Source organism: Varanus komodoensis, unplaced genomic scaffold, assembly GCF_004798865.1.
Source record: "Varanus komodoensis strain SLA01 unplaced genomic scaffold, ASM479886v1 scaffold85, whole genome shotgun sequence".
Taxonomy (NCBI): domain Eukaryota; kingdom Metazoa; phylum Chordata; class Lepidosauria; order Squamata; family Varanidae; genus Varanus; species Varanus komodoensis.
In genome coordinates, this window is record NW_025336543.1 from 431,629 (window position 1) to 452,618 (window position 20,990).

Consider the following 20,990-nt stretch of genomic DNA (forward strand, 5'->3'; position numbering starts at 1 on the left):
AAAAACATGTTGGGAAGACCCATGGAATTGTCCGGTGTGCTGTCTTCCTGGAGCTAAGATTAATGACATAACTAACAGACTACCAGTGCTTGTACAAGCTACTAATACACAACCCACTGACACATATCCCTTCCTTCTTATATGACTCTGCCAATAGGAGCTTTGAGGAAATTACACCAGAATTCATAACCTTAGGGAAGAAAATTAAGAACATTGGGGCTCAGTTTTCTCCTCAATCCTTCTAGTTCGCAGAAGAGGAAAAGATGGGGAAGGATACTCCACGTGAATTCTTAGCTACCATGATGGTGCAAACATGAGAGATTTGGATTCTGGGACCATGGACTAAACTTCGTGGAAGACAAACTGTTGGCAAGCAATGGGTTGCACCTTACAAAGTAAGGAAAGGATGTACTTGGCCACAGCATGAAGAAGTTTATCAGGAGGGCTTTCTGCAGGGGAGGGAGGGTTACATTGGATTCAACATCAACTGACAATAGACTTTGTACTGCAACAGTGAAAGAAACTCCAGCTGGGCCTAATACTAGTCTCCCAAAAATGTAGAAAAGCAGCCAGGGAATAATTAATGCAGCCTTATTCTATATCCCAATGCCCAAAGTATGGGAAACAAACAACATGAACTTTAATTCTTAGTACATATGGGCAAATATGACCTGATAGGCATAACTGAAACTTGGTAGAATGACTCCCATGTATGGAATTCAAAAATTGCAGCATATAACTTGTTTAAAAAGAACAGAAGTAACAGAATAGGAGGTGGAGTTGTACTTTATGTTAAAGATACATTTCTCTGCAAAGAAATACAGGAATAAGAGACCAATAATCCCATTGAGTGTATCTGGATTAATATAAATGGAAAAAGAAATAAAAGAAGTATAGTATTGAAGTCCACCCTGTCAAGGAGAGGATAAGGACTTTCAAAAGTTTTTCTTTTTCCCTCTTACTTATTTTTGTGCATGTTAGGAAATTTGTTTGTTTTTGTTTCTTATCTGATGTAATAAAGATATTTAAAAGGATGAACCTTTTGAAAAACAAATTGCCATTATTTCAAGGAGGCATGATGCCATCATTATAGGGGACTTCAATTTCCCTTGTATCTGTTGGGAGTCAAACTCTGGCACTTTAACAGATTCCTAACATGTATCACTAATAAATCCCTCCAGCAAAAAGTAGAAGTAGGAATGAGAGGTATAGCTTTACTCGACCTGATCCTAACCAACAGGGAAGGCATACTGGACAAAGTAATGGCTACGGGAACTCTGAGGGAAAGTGACCTTGTCTTACTTGAATTCTCATTAATAAAGGAAGCTAAAAGTAAATGTAACCAAACATGTACCCTGGATTTCGAAAAAGCCAACTTTAGTGAATTCAGAGTGATGTTAAATGAAGTCCCATGGCAAGCCACTCTAAAAAGAAAAGGCGCCCAAGAAGGATGGGATATCTTTAAAAACAGAAATGCTTCAACAACAATTCCAACAAGAAAAAAGAATAGTAAACCACAGAGGAAACCCATGTGGCTTCAAAAAAACCTAAAAGAAACAAATCTGAAGGAGGTAAAAGGAAGGCCAGGCTACCAAGGAACTGCAGAGGTGACATTAGGAAGGCTAAAGCAGTGAATGATCTGAGGATACCGAGGGGAGCTAAAAGCAACAAAAAAAGCTTTTTCAAATAAATCCAGAGCAAAAGACAGACAGAAGAGAAGGGAGTTCAATTACGCAGCATGGAGGAACAATGATAATAGATGACAAAAGAAAGGCAGAAGTGTTCAATTCCTACTTTGGCTCAGTCTTCTAAAAGTACTAGAACCTTCCTGATGAAGGTGTAGTACAAGCTGAAGGGGCAGAATGGCAGCCCAAGATTGAGAGGCAAATGGTCAAGGAACTTCTAATTGGGCTAAATTAATTCAAATATCCATGGCCCCATGAACTTCATCTCAGAGTCATATAAGAGCAAGCAGAAGATCTCTCAGAACCACTATTTATCATCTTTGAAAATTCATGGAAGACAGAAGTGCCAGATGATGAAAGAAGGCTAATGATGTCCCCATCTTCAAGAAAGAAAAAATAAGAACCTGGGAACTATAGACCAGTCAGTCTGACATCAATCCCTGGTAAAATTCTGGAGCAAATTATAAAGCAGTAAGTCTCAAAGCACATTGAAAATAACACAGTGATTACCAGAAGTCAACATGAATTTCTCAAGAACAAATCCTGCCAGACTAATCTAATTTCATTTTTTTAATTGGGTAGCCTCCCAAATGGATTGTGAGAATGCTGTGGACATAATCTATCTTGACTTCAGCAAAGCCAACATGCCCCACAATATCCTGATTAGCAAACTAGCTAAAAGTAGCCTAGATGGAACACCAATCAGGGGAATCAACAGATAGCTGATCTACAACACTCTATGATAATGATCCATGGCATTCTATGATTCTGTGATACTTCTAAACTTTTCTGTTTACAAAACACAGAAAAAAGAATATGGACAATGTCTAGTACTACTGCCATGCTCCCTCTTGTTCCATTGCACAAACAGGATCCGCCGCTCATGCAACAGAAAAATAGTGGTTCCAAAGTTTGCAAGGATTACTGAACTACCTTGTTCTAGAAATGAGTCTTTCTGCTCACTTCTGGTTGCTTTTTGAACCACCAATTCCCTGTTGTGCTACCAGTGAGTCATGGCACATGCTGGCAAATTTGGGTATTAGCCCATATCCCTTACAATGTATCAGGTAAGGGAGATATTTATTCTAAACAACTACTGCAATATTGCCTCCTAGCTGATCTTCACTGTCTGGAGAAATGGGCCCATATGTACCCCTCTGCATTATTCATTTAGGTCTCTCTTTTGCATACTGCCCTGTCCAATTTCTCCAAAATTAAATAATGGATAATAGACATTAAGAGCTACAAACAACTCTTCAGTGGATAGCTCAAACATCTCTGTATGAACTGTGGTCTGGCTACAGGTAGAGGCAATTGTCTGGGCTTTTCTGTCACCCACTCCATATCCAATAGTGCAGCTCAGGTAATTTTAAATTCTTAACCCTAACCATCTTAATAAGGAAGGGGATTATTTAGATGTCATGGTGTGCTACTTCACTTTAAACTGTAGTAAACCAGTCCTGCTGCATTTGGGAGCCCTCCAACTCTTTCTACTGAGTGGGTCCTCCAAAGTCCTTCCCTGCCAGCCCATACCTCTCTCTCCCATTGATGAAACTGGTAAGAGAACCAGAATCATGTCTAGAATCCTTCAAAAGCAGTAAGCCGATTTCAAATTGTATCCTTTCCTTCACAAAAGATTGATTTTAAGTTACACTTCTTATAATAAATGATTAATTTTTCACTTTAGGAAATGGTGTGAGAGTATGCATTCCTCATTCCTCATTTCTTTTTTGTTTTGTGTTTAGATTGTAAAACTGAAAGCAAGAACTTTCATTGATATTGAGCTTATGTAAGCCACATTATGAGTCTCTTTAGCTGACAAAGTAAAAATTCTTTAAAATAAATAATGCATTTTTGTATTATAGCTGTTGTAGGGTTTGCCTTTTAAGTACCTCTGTAGAAATGTTCTAAATAAACATGAACTTGTACCCTGGTTGTCAATTTGATCCCCTTCTCCCTTTAATGCCAAGGCCCCAATTGTTTGACCTGATTGTAGTGTTGTGAGCCACTAGAGAGTGTGTCTTGATTTAGAAAGAAAGCCATAACCCTTCACCTTGAATGGATGTAGAATTGTAACTGAGGAGAGCAAGGATCTCAAGATTGGTGTGCACAAGCATTCATGCAATCAATCTATATGATTAGATTGTGGTATACATCATTCTTTCAAATGGTTAGCTTAGAGATCTCTATTTCTCCCTATGAATTCAGTTTCTGGTTGCTAGATTATCATGTCTAGCACAATCAATATTTCAGTTGCTTTAAACTTTATTGCCCTATCGAGAAGGGTCAAAAAGATTTTGCTGAACCTAAATATAGTTTCCTTTTCCCAAAGCAGGGAGGCACTGCATATAAACTATAGTATATTTTCTGCTCAGAACACTTGTTCAGCTATCCAGCTAGTTTGCTTTTTGCTCTTCCTTTTTTCCAAAATATTGTTGTCTCTTATAAAAAGTCTTTGGAGCTTTACAGCATGGACTTTTTGAGGTGGGCTGCATGGAAGAAGACATGCCTCTACAATCACATGCTTTCCAGACTTCCATAGTAGCTTATGCTTTATCACCATGAGACAGCCACCTCAAAATACCTGTTGCTAGGGCTGAAGATGAAAAAAGCGCTGGCTTCTGGCATAGGTACAGCTTTCTCCTTGAGGTGCAGTTCAGACATTGGGCGTGGACGAGGCCCAACTGGCATCTCGGGCTCTTCTTCCTCCTCTTCTCCTGGAAGACAAATTATTTAGTTGTTAATATGGATAAATCAGAATCATCTTACCAAATTGCTTCCCACAGATAGGGCTAACTCTCTGGTGAAGTATGCTGTAGTAAAATAAATAGGAAATGAACATTGTCTGCTTTCTCTATTGGGCTCCTCTGAAATCCACCACAGTTCAAAAATGATGCCCATTCCCTCAAGACATGGCAGATAGTGAAGATCATGTTTCAGCCAACCTAGCATAAAAAGCTTCAAAGATCCTAAATGCTGCATTGAAATTTGAAGTTCATGGGAGTGTATGTACTTCTACGTATGTGTACCTGCCTCTTCGTGGTTGTGTCATTTTGGAGGAAGATGAGGATAAGGTTTATAGGTCAAAATTTCTGGATACAAAAGTAGCTTACAACTGCTTTATTAGACTTGTACCCTGCCTTTCTACCAAAAAAGGCATTCAGAATATAAGAAAACCACATGTCCTTATTTTCAAATTCCTGCTTTAGAATAATCATTGAAAGTTTCAGATTGTTTTTGTTTTTTAAGAGTGCAAATGAGTTTGTATTTTTAGAACTGGAAATTAGGTTCCCCACATGTTAAGATGGCATCAGTACAGAGTACTACTTCAACCCCGGCATTAAAAGGATCTCAGAAAAGCTGGTAACAGCTCAGGCAGTTATAAGAGACAATGCTGGGCTTTTCAGTATTTTTTCATATAGACACATTAATGAAAAATAAATTTTACAATCTTAGATTTGTTAGGGAACTGGGATTTTTCTGCCTTTCCTTATTGTATATTGTGCATATTTTTCTTAGTGTGGTATGCTTATTTGTGATTTATTAAAATTATTTATAGATCCCCCTTCATCATAAAAATAATGGATTGTGGAAGAATCTTCTAGGCAAGTGAACCACTGCTTTCTTCTTCTTCTGTGGTTATTGCTTTTGACCTGGGTTGTATTTTCTTGACAAGGGAATATTGTGCAGATTAACCCCTGGGGTTGTCATTTTTTTCTTAGCAACAGATGGAAATAGATTCTTCAACTTCTTGCTTGTTTAAAATTCAGGCAGGCAGGCAGGCAGAATTAAAGGCTAAATCTCTTGAACCAAGTTCTTAAAATGAGAGCTGCAGGCACTATGGAGATCTGTGACAGCCCCTCAGGGAAGAAATGCCAAGAAGGGGTCCTGGATGGCCTATGGGTATATAGGCAAGATCTGAAATAAGAGTTTGAGTATTTCAAGCACCAGCAGGAGTCTAATGTGACTGTGCACTTAAAAAAACCCACACATATACTCCACAGGTACCACTCCAATAATTAGCTTGATAAACAGAAATACTGCATGATGACACAGATTAATGGTTGAATTCAACAGACTACATTGTCATCCAACCAACCAACCAACCTCCAAGCATTTTTGAATTCCTTCATCAATTCTATGGGGAACATATATGTGCATATCTACTTTCTTTCTTCAAAAACAAGTCATTCAAAGTTGGATGTGGATGAACCAGGTCATCTTCTGAATCTAAATTGCATAGCAATTGCGCAGAAGGAGTAAGGCAAACTTTTAAATGCATAGTGCTAATGCAAAGGGGTGGATTTCATATCCTCCTACCTCCCTTCACTAAAAAATAACCTCAAATTAAGCTCAGAGAGCTTTGCTAAGTGCTTAAACACATCTCCTTGAAAACACTCAGACACTTCATGCACAGTGGACAGGATGCTAGTGTGTGTTAGTAACACAGATTTATGGGAGAGAAAGGGACTAGAAAATAATCAAATTCAACCCCTTATCCTATAGCAGGATCCTTTCACAGATCAGTTCCATTGTCCATATTAGTCCCAAAGAAAGAACGGAAACAAGCAACTATGCACAAAGCACAGTATCTCATGTAAATGAGCCTAAGAGGAAAGGCAAAAATAACCCGCCCTTGCTGACCACAGATCCAAATATGGGGACTGCAGGTGACTTACATGGAATCAAATAAGCAATGTACAGTGGAGCTCTTTGTAAGGCCCTTTGCTTACCCAGAAATATAAGACTACTTCCAGATACAGAATCATTTTATGCCACACTTGGGGTGTGACATTGTCTGTGTTGTTCCCTAGTAGGATATTTTGCAGAAAAAGGACTAGCTGCACAGGTGACATATTCCAAAAGATGGATGGTTGCTTTAGAGCCCCTGCTAACTAGTACCTCTGTCTTTCAGAATTTCTCCTCCTTTTTATGGTGCTGGCACATTAAACACTCCTGGAAGAAACTGTCACTTAGATAAATAAGCCCTTGCTTGCCACAGTGATGCATGCCCTAATCACTTTCCATTTGAGATTATTGCAGTTTGTTGTATGTGGGTCTGCTTTTGAAGAGCGTTGAAAATGGCAGCACATGTCAAAAAACCAGCAAAAATGTTTTCTGATGTGCATTTTGTAGACCATATTAGATTGGTCCGACATTGGCAGTACTGGTTTTCAGATTGTTTCCAGGCCCAATTTAAGATACTGGTTCTTAGCTATAAAGTCCCAGTGACTTGGGGCTATTTGAATGCTTCTCTCTGAATGAACCTGTCCATAGCTGCAAACTTTGTATGGGGCTCTGTTATGTGTCCCATCAGCAACAGAACATAGTGGAAATGTGGGACAGGGGCTTTTCTGTGGCAGCATGCCAATTATGGAACTTCCTCTTTAGCATGATTGGATTAGCCCATTCATTGCTTCACTTCTGGCAGGTGGAAAGTACATTTCAGTTCCACTCTGTGTTTGTTGGCCTGTACAGGCTGATAGCTAACTTTACTCTGTTCTTTTAGAGGATTTTAACATTCTGTTCTTAATGTTTGCTATTATTTGAATATTCTGTACTCCACTTTGAAGACCTGATGACCAAATTGGGCTCCATAAATATTTTAATTTATTAACAGAATAAAAACACAGGAGTTCTTTGAAAAGCTAAATTTAATCCCTGTTCACCCACAAGGGTCCTATTTCTCATGATCCCTGTATGCATAATAGAAATTATAATTGCCTTCTGCAAATAAAGGTGAACAAGGTAAAGACTGAAGTACTTTGCAACGTAAAAGTTCAGTGAATTTGACTAATGATGATTACCATGTTTCTGGGCTTTTAAATATATACTTTTGCTCCAAATCTGTCTTCTAGATAGTTGTATCGTTTCTTGCTCTCACACTCATGTGATAGACTTTAAAAGGCTACACTTTTTGGGCTGCCTTTAAGCAGACTGCAAAATTATCATCCTGTCCTCAATGAATAGAACCCTATCACCACCACTGCCACCACCCGGCCACCCTGCCATCATCACCACCATGATTCTCCCACTGATCGGAAGCTTGTCAGAATAATCAATCTCTTTAGTGATGGTTCCAAGAGGCAAGGAAGAGTTACATAATGAGTGCCTGGAGGGATTGCCACTGGGGGGAAGCTTGTAGCAGCACTGCATTTTGAACAGGAGAAATCAAAGGTAGGTGTAGGAGTGTGTGTGTGTCTGAAGATTAAGGAGAAAACTGGGGCAAGACAGACTTAAAAAATACTGAGTGGAACACATAACGGGTCTAGATTTGCTCAGCCTCATCCCAGTATTGGAAATTGAAAAGGCGCTGCTGCTAATTTGTAAAGGGAGAAATTTACAAGCAAGCTGCAGATACTATGCAGAACTTAGCTGTGGCTAAGCTGTGGCTACTCCAGAGAGTAGTTGCCATAAATATAGGTGGCTAAACAAATATACATCCCACTTAATCAGGGTGACCAAATGCAGGCAAGGTTAGAACTTTATGTCAGGGCTGGTAGTCTAGAGGCAAGCCTGTACTGACAAGGTAGATTGTTGGGCCTAGAAACAGACAGGCAGTCATATAGATGGGTGGAAACACAAATGGGCTTTCTAAGAGCAGTTCCAGCTATACATTAGCTTGAGTTGCTTAGGCTGAGAAGCCAGAGTCAGGAGCTTGATTAAATTACATGGAAGTCTTTATAGCCCCTTTATAGCTCCCCCAGCCACTGCTAAATGGATAAGTGTCAGTACCATCCTTCAGGACATCTGTAGTAGGGGTGCCAAAGTCCAGCAGAGAGTAAGCAAACAATTCCGTTATCTGTTGAGCTACCATAGATAGTCTAAGTTTGAACACATTCTCTACTTAATTATTTATATCCTGCCTTTAAGAATAAGATTCCCCAGGGCAGGATGCAAATAGAACAGTATCATCAACATCAAGGAACCCACACTGGGGAGAAGCCAGACTCATGCATGGAAGTTTTCTTTCTCTTCTTTCTTTTCCCCCCTTTCCTCTCCTTTACTTTTGAACTGTTGTTATTATTGAATATTTTAATTGTATTTTATATTACTATTTTAACCTTTTGCAAGCTGTCCTGAGGCTGTTGCAAAGGACAGGATAAAAATGTTTTACATAAATAAATAAAGCAACTACAAAATTAGTCCATGCATGGAGAACCTCACATTTGGATGACTGTAATGAGCTTTATGTAGCACTACCTTTAAGCTAAATAAAGTGCATGGTCCACAAACTTCAGTTGGTGCAGAATGCAGTGGCAGGAATGCTGAGTGACGTGCCTTGCCATACACATATTATACCACTGAAGCAACTGTGCTAACTACTTATTAGCCAAGGTTTAGTTCTTGGCATGTAAAACTCTGAACAGACTGAGACCAGTGATGGGTGGCCATGACCATGCCCCTGCCTTCATCTGCAACAGTTCAGATAGAAGTGTTCCCTGAAGTTCACTTCTCAATTCTTCCAGTGATTCACCAGTAGTAGTCAGGGAGTGCCTAATAAGCATAAGATCCACAATACTGGGCTGCACTCACTGCTGTTGCTCTTCTACAGAGAGATGTAGAAGAGACCTGATGCATTGAGAGCAGATCTCTTTACCTCCCCCAGAGAATTCCAGCTCTAATTTAATTTCCCTTGAGGAATTACTCCAAACATTTTGCGCTCACCCTTAGTTTAGGATGAGTATCTGAGCCTGGTTTCTTTTCTGACAGCAGAAGGAACAGGGTTCCATCATCCCCTGTAGGAACACGAAGTTGGCAAATCAACTACATGTAGCTGATGGGACCCTGCATGGCTTTGACATAATGGACACAATGGCCCCTCTGGTATAAAGCTCAGCATTTCTTGATGTGCCTCGAATCAGGAAGGACAAGTCACAGTCTGAAGACTGGCAGCCTTTCATGTACTGTGTGAAGAAATCCAGCCTGCAGGCAGGGAGAGATTAATCTGTGAAAGGCTTTTTCCTTCCTGGGTCTCTGATCTTGGGATGGTTTGAATAAGCTGAGATAATTTACCACTTTCTTATCAGGTTGGTGTTCCTCAAGGTCATAGGACCTGCCAGCTTAAATTGACTCTAATAATTCTAGTTGCAAGGGCTGTGGGAGGTTGCCCTTGCCCCAAGACGGCTAAGGAAACTCTGCCCAGTTACTATGGAAAGACTGTAAAAGACTGCCCCAGATTGGACTGCATTGTGTCTTTTTCCAGTGAGACCAACTGACAGTGGTGTGTAGGCTGACAAAACTTAACGGGATAGCTGTTCAAGGAGAAATCTCTTGCTTGAGTAAGGTGCTGGGTGGTTAAGCTAACCCTTTTAAAAACTGTGGTATAACAAAGGAGTATGTAAACTATCTTGTATTTCTTATCCTCTCTCCCCTTCCTCTTCCCCTCTGTTATTCTTTTTTTAAACTCTTGAATAAATCTTTTATCCACTTTAGGTGAGTACAGTTTATTTAAAGCCAATTCAGTGCTAATACCAGTGCCTCAGACTAAAAGAGTGGCATGTTTCAGATTGGGGACCCTATAACAGAGAAGCATGGCTAGCATCCTTGTTTCAGTTTTCTCCAACAAATCCATGAGGCCCAAAGTCCCCTTCCTTGAGCTGCAGGGGATGATTAAGGGGTGGTGGCAGCCTATTGGTAAAGTGTACTCTGTCTACCTTGCAGAGAGTTTGGGAGGGATATGTCCTTCACAGGACAGTACCAGACTCTGTGTGGTTCAAGGGAAACCCATTACCGGTGGTATAACCACTACAACTGCAGATACATTATGGGGAGGGCCAGATTAGGGCTCCAGTGGCTAGGAGGAATCAGTGGGAGCACTTCACCAGAAAGGGAGTGGTTCTAATATCAGCACCTGTTACACAATTTTAGAAACAACACTGTGTGAAGTGATTGTACATTATGAAGTATCAAACAACTGCACAAGTTTCTCCTTTCCAATAAGATACAGGATTTTGCCTCAAGAAAATCCCTTGGGCAAACATTACAGTAGGGGAGCAGAGGAAGGACAATTTTAAGGCAAGCTGAAGCTGGCAGAATAACAAGTTCCTTCAAGCTTGCCATGCCGATTACACGCAGTTGGCTCACAAGGACAATGACAGTCAAAAATGGACTGGCAAGAGGGCAGGGACTCTGCCCATTTATATGAGGAGGTGGGGGAGTGGAGTTCCCGCCAAAAACTGTTACTAGCTGAGGGAATCTTCCCAAATACAGGTACTGCGCAGGCACAGCATGTGTGATGCACAGAGTCCACAACAAAGAACAAATATTTTGCTAACAAGTGAAGGGGCAAAAGACTGTGAGAATTGGGAGAAGAGACTGCTGAGAAAAGAGGGAGGGTTGAGGCAGTTCCTTTGGAAACCAGCAGCTTTTTGGCCACTCTAGCCCAATGATTCGGTGGTGTTTTTCAACAACTTATGATGAAATTATTCTCTTGGGTTCAGACAACACACCAATCTATCATGGGTAAGAGAGCCCCTAGAACAAGTCATGGGTTGTCAGGGTGCCTTGTTTGTGAAAAATAAACCACCCAGCAGGAAGTGACCTATATTCAGTTGCCATACTGTGCAAACCCAGTGTTCTTGTTCATCCACTTGTAAGGATTTCCATTGACTACAGAAACTCAGATAAAGTCCTTGGAGAAAAAGCTTCTGATATCCATAACTCCAACAAAAAAAAAATCAATTTTAGTCCTTCATCCACTGTGTTGGGCATACTGATAAAGGCATTTGAAGAGGAAAATCAGGCTTCTCCAAGCAGCAGATTACAATGGACAATTTTCAGAGACTAGGTAAGGATAGGGGATTTCTGGAACATGTGCTAGTACTATTTGGGGAAGAATCCCAGGCAGTAAGAAATTAAGCCTCAAGCCAAATGGCTTTGGAAGAGCTGGTGCACGATGCTACCTGGATGTAGCAAAAGTCTGGAACAAGAAGAGCATCTGCCACAGACAGTATACAAGAAGTGGTCTAAAGTCCACTTCTGTTTCAGATGGATGGGATGGGAACACATTGCCCACATTTGCAGCACCTCAGGCTGCAAATAAGGACAACGAGCCCATCATGTTCAATGATCACTGAGCAGCTGATAAGTAGATAGGGAAAAAAAGAAATAATTGGAAAGTTTACTTGTACAATAAAATGAAGAGAATGGTGACTGTGTAAGCTGCCTTGGGTTCTTCTCAAAAGGGGAAAAGGCAGGATATGAATGTAATGTGGTGATAATAAAAATGTACAAGGCAAATCCACAGATATTGTTTCTGAGCAGCAAATGCCTTAGGGTCAATAATATATGGAATCTTTTTATTTCTCTTTATCATTATTTTTAAATCAAAAGCAGCCTTAGCAGGCTGGGGAGTGGAAGGGTGGGCATTTAACACTTTCTCCTCCATTCACTATTCAGCTCAGATCACCTGTTATTTCTTCTTGTGGATGAAGCACCAGCTTTAGAAGATAATTTTAGCAGGAGGATAACCAAAGGAGAAAGGTTTAAGAAGTTTCTCCAAGCAAAAGATAAAAGAAGTGGGAGTGGGGGATAAGAGAGAGAGAGAGAGAGAGAGAGAGAGAGAGAGAGAGAGAGAGGGAGAGAGAGAGAGATTGAGGAAAGTAACACAGAACCACATGTAATATTTAGTTTGGCCTTTTGATAGTCATTTACAGGGAGAGACAAACATAAGAGATGTTTTAGTTACTCTTCATACTCTCCATAGGTATTTTAATATTCAAAGAGACTTATCATGTCCATATAATTCACATATATTGAAGCTGGTCACCCTTAACCTCATTGATAGATGTAGATGGAGAACTGAAACAGAGAGCTAATGACACATCCACTGGTACTAAACAAGTTCATGATGGAACAGAAATTTGCTTCTAAGTCCAATTCTTTATCTACTGGAGCATATTGATCCAGGATTTATTCTTACACCCACCCGGATGCATGAAAACTCTTGTTTATAATGGCTACATGAAAGCAGTAGTACACTAAAGGTTGATTTTCTACATGAGAAAGTATGAGACAGTGCTTCAAAATGCTAAAAACCACATTCGGTGAGCAATAGCAGGCACAGGCACAACCGCCTCACAAAAGACTGGGAACTGTTATGTATGAAGCAATTTAAATGTGCTTCCCACTAATCCAATAGATGTGCAAACAGATCCTCAAGTTTCTTAAAATGGAACAAAAGCAGCACACATTGTATATCTCAAACTGGCAAAACTGATCTCAGTAAAGAAAACCATCTTCTGTGTTCACAACAAAACCTTTGAAAAGTGGTTAATGTTCTGAATTCAACACATCATTTGAAAATGAGAAATGACTGCAAATATAAAGTTCCAGTTGAAATTATGGGGGAAAGCATGGTGAAATCTCTGATGCCAAAGGAGGTGGAGCTGTTAGCCTTCCCACAGCATGTCCGATAGTCATGAATTGCAGGGCTTACTGACAAATATATCTGGAGGGCCCTATATGGGTGAAGACTACTCTGAATAGATCCTTTTCCACTCCCCTGTCTTGCAGAAACAGAAACATTATGCAGAGCAAAGATATAAATGCAAATCTGCTTAATTTGCAGTTTATTCATGCTGTAGAACTTGAGACACCACAGTGATTGCATACAGCTGTGACTATATAAGAAATATAATGCAGCATAATACAATATCTATTATTTTGTAACATCAAAATATTTGCCAGTGCTCTGCCAAGCAAGATTTCCAGTACAGTTAAAGAAATTATTCCACTGTATCAGAATATCAACCAATGACCTTTTAGTGGATGATACAGATCTCTCTGTAATCCAGAAGGAACGCCTGCAGGCATGTGAGCTGCAGTTTCTTGGGCTAGTAACAAAAAACAGAACAAAACATGGGTAGAATTACCTGGTGTTTCAGTAGTAGGATAGGGATTTTTTTCTTCATTTTCATTAAGCTGATATTCGTCTATATTGCTCTGGCAGAAAGAAAGAAAAAATCCGTAACAGAGCATGCCTTAGCCATTCTTTTATTAATTCATAAAGATGATTAGCACAAAGCAAGCTGGGTGGCAGCAGACAACAGACCTTATTAGAAGGTGGAGACTCCCCATCTGCAGTGATTGATTTCAGCTCAATTTTCTCCTCCTTGGTCTCCCCCTCCACAGCTGGCTTCTCTGGCTCTTGCTTCTTTTCAGGACTAGCAGTTCTAATATTGCAGCAGAGATGGAAAAGGCAAGTGTTTGTGAAATATAGAACATTCTGTTATGACAAGCTATTCAGAGCAATGGCCCATTGTGTCACCAAGCACTTGGTATTTGTTTTTGGCCCAAGAGCCAAGACAGTTCCTTTCTTTACCCTCCTCCAAAACCAGAAATCCATGCTTTGGCTAGGGCAAGAGACACATCTGAGTAACAGCTGGTCTTGATATTTTCACAGATGACAGTCAGGTATTGCTTCTTTGTCTCAGAATGCGAGGCATATTCCAGTATCTGCAACACCTACCAGTGACTTGTTCCTTTCAGTATGCCATTGCCATTTTGAGACTGAGCCTATATCACAAATCTCATGGCCACACAGTCTAGATTTTGGATTCTTTACTCATGATGTAGCACTGCTGTCTTTCATATTTTTCCAGTCCTCTCTCATGAAGCCTCCCATGACCCATTCCACATTGTTAAGAGGGCTCCAGAGAGGTTTTTCAGGGGTCTATGGTGCCTGCATGGGAAGGAGGAGAACGCTTCTTCCATTAATTTCCTTCAGTTATTTTTTTTGATCCAAACTCAAAATAGCGACTATCAAACTTCCTTATTCAAACACAAACACCTACGCGTATTATAGAGGCTTTGCTATCTGGTGAAAGATTTGATATCCTTGCACATTTTTAGGCCAAAGCATGTTGGCCCATTAAAAGATAACCACCAAAACTGTTTTGGTCAAACACAGTGAAATAGAGGATTTTTGATCTGATGTTCACAGTCCAAGCACACAGAGTGCTGGGCCCTAATGAGGCCACATGGTTCACTACATTTGACTGGGTGGGTGCTGGCATAAACAAAGCATATTCCAGAGGAAAGATGCCTGCTTTCCCCCGAAAACATCATAGGATACAACCTGGGTGTTGCAACATCTAACTGGGTGTTGTAGTTTAAAAAAGCTGCTTATTCTCGAGAATCAACATGAGAACATTTCTTTTAATATAAACAAGAGACAAAGGTGCTACCTAGCTAGTTTTTTCCTTTCTTTTTCTTCTTCTTCCTCTTTCTGAGCAGATGTCAAGCTCTCAGCATCAGCAAGGTTGTCCACCGCAATGGCCAAAAACACATTCAGCAGGATATCTGTTTGTGTACTTCTTTAAAGAAAACATGTATTAAACAGCATGGAACAATGCCCTGTGGGTATGGGATCTCAAACGTACTAAGCAGTTTGGATCAATCATATCTGAGAGTGCGCCTTTCTCTCTGCAAGTCTGACCTACCCACTAAAGTTTATTGGGAAAGCCATGTTAAGAATCCTCTCATTTACAGATTAAAATCTGTTGAAGGGATGGAATACGGCCTTCTCAATTCAAGACCATCTGAATCCATCACAGCATGCTTTTAAGAAGGCCACTTTAGACAAGCTTTCTAGGAGATGCAGTGAATTAGTCCAGGTGGATAGTTTTGGTGCACTGAATTTTGAATATTATTTAGAGTTTTATTTTATTGTTTGGTATGTTTGTTTTAATGAATTCTCTATTGGCCTTTTATAGTTTGTCATTCTGAATGTTAGTGAAAATGAGATATAAAATTAATAAATATTGGATAGACCAATGCTTTGATTATCTGACCTATTTCACCAAGAATAGTAGTGGTAACAATTTTACAAAAAGGTAGTTTCCAATACCAATATTTAAGTAAAGATGAGCAACTTCCAATCAAAATGATCACAAGAATCTGAAGAATATGCAACAAAAGGCAGCTTTAGCTAATTTTAATTGGAATATCTTAACTCCATCCTATTCTGCCACTTTTTCATGCTTTCTTCATAGCAGTGCTTTGAGCTTTTATGCAGGGGTTCCCATATTAGTGCTTAGCCCTAATCAGACACCTGCAGTAGGATCAAGATGAGCAGGTCTGCCAACAAAGAACTGTGAGCAGGAAGAAAACCACTCTGACTTGATTGTGTGAACTGTCACTGGTTTCCCTTCCCCAAGGTCCAGAAACATACCTTCACAACAGAGGAAGGCAGCAGAAGTGCTGGAGGCTGCTGTTCCTAGGGCTCCACTGCAGGACTGTTTCTGAGTGAGACTGGGGTTGAAACTCTTATTATTCCAAACAGGTAACTGATACAATGTGTTTTGGTGCAAAAGTAAATGTAGGAAATAACTGCTTGCAATTTGCAGAGTGATAAATTATTTTGGTATAATGGTGCTTAGAGATATTTCTCAAATGAATAAAGTGAATTTAAGCACACTACTGGCAGAAGTATATCTTCACTTTGAAAGATAGGCATCACTAAGTTTAAGTTACGAAGTACCAGGATCTTAATAATTAAGTGTCAGCTCCAGATTTTGAATATATACGATTCTGCAAAAAAGAGCATAAGATAAGCCATGCTGGATCAGACCAATGTTCTCTCCAGTTCAACATTCTGTCCACACAATGGCAAACCTACAAACAACTATGATGTATATAAAAAGCACAGCTTAGGATAAAATATTTTGAGAAATGAATGAGTTTAATGAAGCAAAATGTCAAAATACAAATTAAAATATGAATTAAAATATGACTTCTGTGCAGATTTTTTTAAATCTAATCATTTATACAAAAATGGGATTGAATGGATTTATGAATGAAAGAAAAATGGAAACATGAAAGACATTAAGCAGAGACAGCTTACTGATCCCTGTATTCAGTACCTGATACAGTGGGCTCCAGCTTAAGAAAGCTTATGTTGCAAGACAATGTTCCTCTTTCAAGCATTCAAAAGTCACAGTACAATTTTCCTTTGCAAAGCATTTTTTGTTGACACCCAAAGCACAAAACACCCAGAATGAATCTCTGAGCATGCACAGAATGGTTTGTTGAACCTAATCTAGGATTCACCTCCAGGAACTCTCCTTATGAACATGCCTGGGCCCCATCCCTTTGGAAGCAGCCATCTGAAAGTCAAGTTGCTTCCCCATTGTGCACCAATCCTCTAATTCGGCTGCCCCCTCTGCTGTCTTGGGGTGAAGAGCCAGGGATCTGAAAAACGCCCCTCCTCCAATTCCCCTCTTGGCAGCTATGTATCTTGGTCATTCCCAGGAATTGCCTCCCCTTCTGAGGCATTTGGTCTTGAGATAAGTGCATCCATCTCCTTCCTCTAAATATCTCAGCATGGCCTATGCTTTCCAGCACCCCTTTGATCTGCCTCACATTCTAATTCCAATATTTATGAAATCCAGCCAGTAGTCCTTGAGAACAAGTGCCCAAAGCAGCCATCCTTCTCACTCCCAACAACTTATGTCATAACAAATATACTAGTTTTTAAGGTAGCACATGGCCCTCATTCATCCTCCTTCAGCAGAAAAAGCAAGAGAGAGCAGGACTTGCTGCCACATATTCACCTCACCCTCTGGATACTGGCAGGGACTGGGCCCACTCTCCACTCCAACACCCAGGAGGAGAGGACAAGCAAGCAATACCTACTACTTTTCATCTCTTATTGCTTACTTTCCTTCTCAGCCAGAAGAAAATAGCAGCTGGGCCAGCATAAGGAAGAGCAAGAGAGGGCAGGGAGCCCAGGTGGGAAATGTTCAGGCACTGATCTCATCAGGTGCCCAACTACAGCAACTACTGATGCTGCCTGAAGGAATAGGCAATTTGGTACCTTCTAGATGTTTTACCATCAGATGCTAAGAGATTATGGGTGGTGGTCCCTTCCCTTCACGTCCCTAGTCCTCCTGTGGGTATTTGCAGGTGATATTTTGGGAACAGCAAGGAGTTCTGCTGCTCTCTGCCATTACTGCAAGCCATTTTTAGCCTACCACAGCTTCTTTGTCACTTAAAAATAATTTCTTCAAACACATTCTCTAAGCTCTCCCCAAGGAGATTTGCCTGGTGCCCTTCTTACTTTCTTTTCAGCACCAGGCGAAGACCTTCCTTTAAAAAAAAACATTTTAATAACTAATTGCCATAGACCTTTTCTTGTATGTTTTACTGAGTTTTATTGTTGTTTTTAATGTATAATATGTTATGGGTTTTATTGTGTTCTATTGTGTTTTTATCTTGCGTTGTGAGCTGCCCAGAGGGTGCTATGGCACAATTGGGTGGCGCACTAATGTTTTTAATAAATAAATACCACAGTTCAGCCAAGCTGCCAAAGAAAACTAAGAGAGCAGCAAAGGATACAGTTTCCACAGATGAAGAGGATGATGAAGTAAATACAGACCAACATTCCTGGAAAAGAGGGGCCGCCATAAGCCATGATCCCATCATACATCACTGAATTCCAGTCCTCCCCAGTCAGGATCTAAATGACACATTCCCCCCAATGGGGGGAAACAGTGTTAGAAAGTATGCTGAAAACCTGCAAAAAAGCTTGTTACAAGAAAGTACATGATCCTCTTCTGTCATAAAGAAACCCTCCCAATTACTAGGGGCGTAAGGCACTTACTGCTATCCCCATTCACACTGTAGGACATGGATGGGAAGGAGCTTGGATGATCACCCATCAGCTTAGGCCATATGTTCTGCACAGTAGTCTGTCTTTATGCATTAAGTGACATTTTGTGACATAGATATCACACACTAGGGACTTTTTAAAAATTTGGTTGGGAACATAAATGAAAGAAGGATTTAAAGGTTAATATTTGGGATTATCATTGTGAGCTGTGAAGGAATGCTGGGTAGAAAATGCACAATAGCAGCATTATTACTTCAAATGAAGCACCCAAGCACTCTTTTAGAGGGCAGTCTAAACACTGATGGGGAGTGGGAAAATGCTGCTATGTGAATATGAGTGCCTCTGGTATTCTCAGTATGATGCATGGCATTCAGAGTGAATTTTCTGCAACACCTATAAAAAAGCTCTACAATAGTTGTATATATCCTGAAAGCAAAAACTCTCCTACTGATTAGTAAAAGCTATATTCTGGTGTAGCACTCGCAAGGGAACTTCTTCCTATATGGGCTTTCCCCTCCATCAAAATTTCCAGAGGAAGCTCAACTAAAGGTGCCAAGAGCAATAAGGAATAGGGTCTTCTCAAAGGTGAGAAGGTGACAGACCCACCTTGGTCTCTCTTTGCCTGCTTTTAGAAAACACGGAAATATTTTTTCAAAAAACTAATTAATTTTCAATGCATTTTAATTTTGATTAAGTTCAGTGTCGTTTTCAATTGGCATAAGAGCACCATGGATTGTGTTACAGGGTTATCAAATCTTATTATCTTTTAAATAAGTGGAAACACATACCTGAAACACAGTGAGCAGTGATTGAGGAAAGTTGTCAAATGTGCTTCTCCTGGTTTGCATCTCATCAAAGTTAAACTTGCCCCCAAATAGCTGCATTCCTAGGAGGGAGAAGATGATGATGAAGAGGAAGAGCAGCAGCAGCAGGGAGGCAATGGAGCGCACAGAGTTGAGCAGGGAAGCCACCAAATTACTCAATGAGTTCCAGTACCTAGGGAGCCAAAAGAGAGAGGCTTACATTTCCTCTGTCCAAAGCAGATGCTTTTCACCTGTGTCAGGTGTCACTTTCAGGCAGGCTACCCAATGTTTGTAAGCATGCATTTTCCACACAGCCTGCCAAGAAATGAATCAGTCACATACTTCCCTAAGATAATTGGACCTATGGCAGTTAATGAGCATTTTTACAACCACACAAAACACACAAGTCCTCCTCCAGTTCTGCAGCTTGCATGCCTGGAAGATTACTTCAAACAACAACAACAACAACAACAACGCATACCACTTATCAATATGCAGTGATTAGTAGGTGCTGCTTCAATGAGTTATACTCTAGCCAACCTCATTACAACACTCACAGCTGTTCAAAGGATGCCAAAATACATCACCCCAGAGAATGGCTCAGTAAGAACTGACAAGAACAGATGGGACAACAGTTTGGAATCAAAAACAGATTGGTTTAAATCTGGTTTGTGTCTGCTCCTTGCATTGAGGGGCTCAGGCTTCTTGTTTTCTGGGAAACTGAAATGGAACCACCTTAATGTTTATACTGGGACAAACTTTCTTTTATATTATATATAACTCCCCTCCCTCAAACTTTCAGTATATTTCACCATTCAGGTAAAATTTGCAGGGTATCTAACAATGAAAACTATACAAAGTGTATACATCCATAAAAATCCTAAAGTCAGTAATAAAACTGCAGTACAATAGCAGGATAAAACAGCACAATAAACTCCAACAGGAGACAGCTAAAAATTCTCCAATTAATGTTCATTAAAAGTCTGGGTAAAGAGAAAATCTTAATGTGGTGCCTAAAAACCGACATGTTCAACAGTGGGCAAGTGCCCAAATCTGGTATCACTCTTAAAAAAGTCATTCCTGCATCCCCATTCCTGAGTTTTGGATAGTGAGCAGGATGCATGTGGGATGAGAGGACACATAATGGCCTTCACATGCAGCTCCAGAAGAAGTAGCAGAAACAAATCCATATTTTCATATATTCCTGGTATGACCCAGTAGAAATACCATCAGCTGCCTTATCAATGCACAAATCTCATATATTCTAGCAGTGTACATGGCATTCAGCACTGGAATACAGGAACATCACAGATCCTTCCTACTTTCTGGCAGTGTACCTCAAATTACTGGGAAGACAGGAAGCACTGCCCACTTGAATATGCAGCTGACAATTCCCCTAGGACTGGAGAGCAGAAGGGAAGCACACACTGGTTTCTGTAATCAGCCAGAAAACAGAGGACGACTGGGAGGCTGTATTCCCTGCTTCCCAGAAATAACATCAAGTCAAGAGGCGAGTAAATTTGGCTCATTTGCTGGCTAGAGAACATGTAGTTGCAAGGAATCCACTTTCCCTATCCCTGTCAGGAAAAAAAATCAGTTCTATCTGCCAGTAGCCTTAGGACTACAGTAGTAAGGGGAAAGAACATTCTGGCCCTATCCGTTAGCCAAATAGTGATTCAAACAAAAACACTAGCAAGGGAAGAACAGGCTGGCCTGATGTACATATAAATGCTCATTTAAAGTTCACCGTTCCTTTGGTCTTGTGAAAAAAACCCTCTTTCCTCTTCTTTTTCCCTTACTTGTCTTATCAGTCTGAAGTCCTGATGGTGGGACCTCTTTCTTTCGTGTTTATTGATATGAGCTGCTTTTGCTTCACACAACTCAATA

At 40.3% G+C, this 20,990-nt stretch overlaps 1 protein-coding gene across 26 annotated transcripts in view; it reads right to left on the reverse strand.

Moving 5' to 3' along the window:
- Positions 1–20,990, reverse strand: part of CACNA1C (calcium voltage-gated channel subunit alpha1 C) — a 536,805-nt gene that overhangs the window by 102,785 nt on the left and 413,030 nt on the right. For all 26 annotated transcript variants that reach the window (XM_044416974.1, XM_044416973.1, XM_044416952.1 and 23 more), the window contains 6 exons: positions 19,089–19,296; positions 18,027–18,147; positions 14,876–14,990; positions 13,741–13,861; positions 13,562–13,631; positions 4,270–4,402 (listed from right to left, as the gene is read on the reverse strand). In XM_044416974.1, coding sequence (XP_044272909.1) covers positions 4,270–4,402; positions 13,562–13,631; positions 13,741–13,861; positions 14,876–14,990; positions 18,027–18,147; positions 19,089–19,296 — 768 coding nt within the window. The remainder of the gene's footprint in view (positions 1–4,269; positions 4,403–13,561; positions 13,632–13,740; positions 13,862–14,875; positions 14,991–18,026; positions 18,148–19,088; positions 19,297–20,990) is intronic.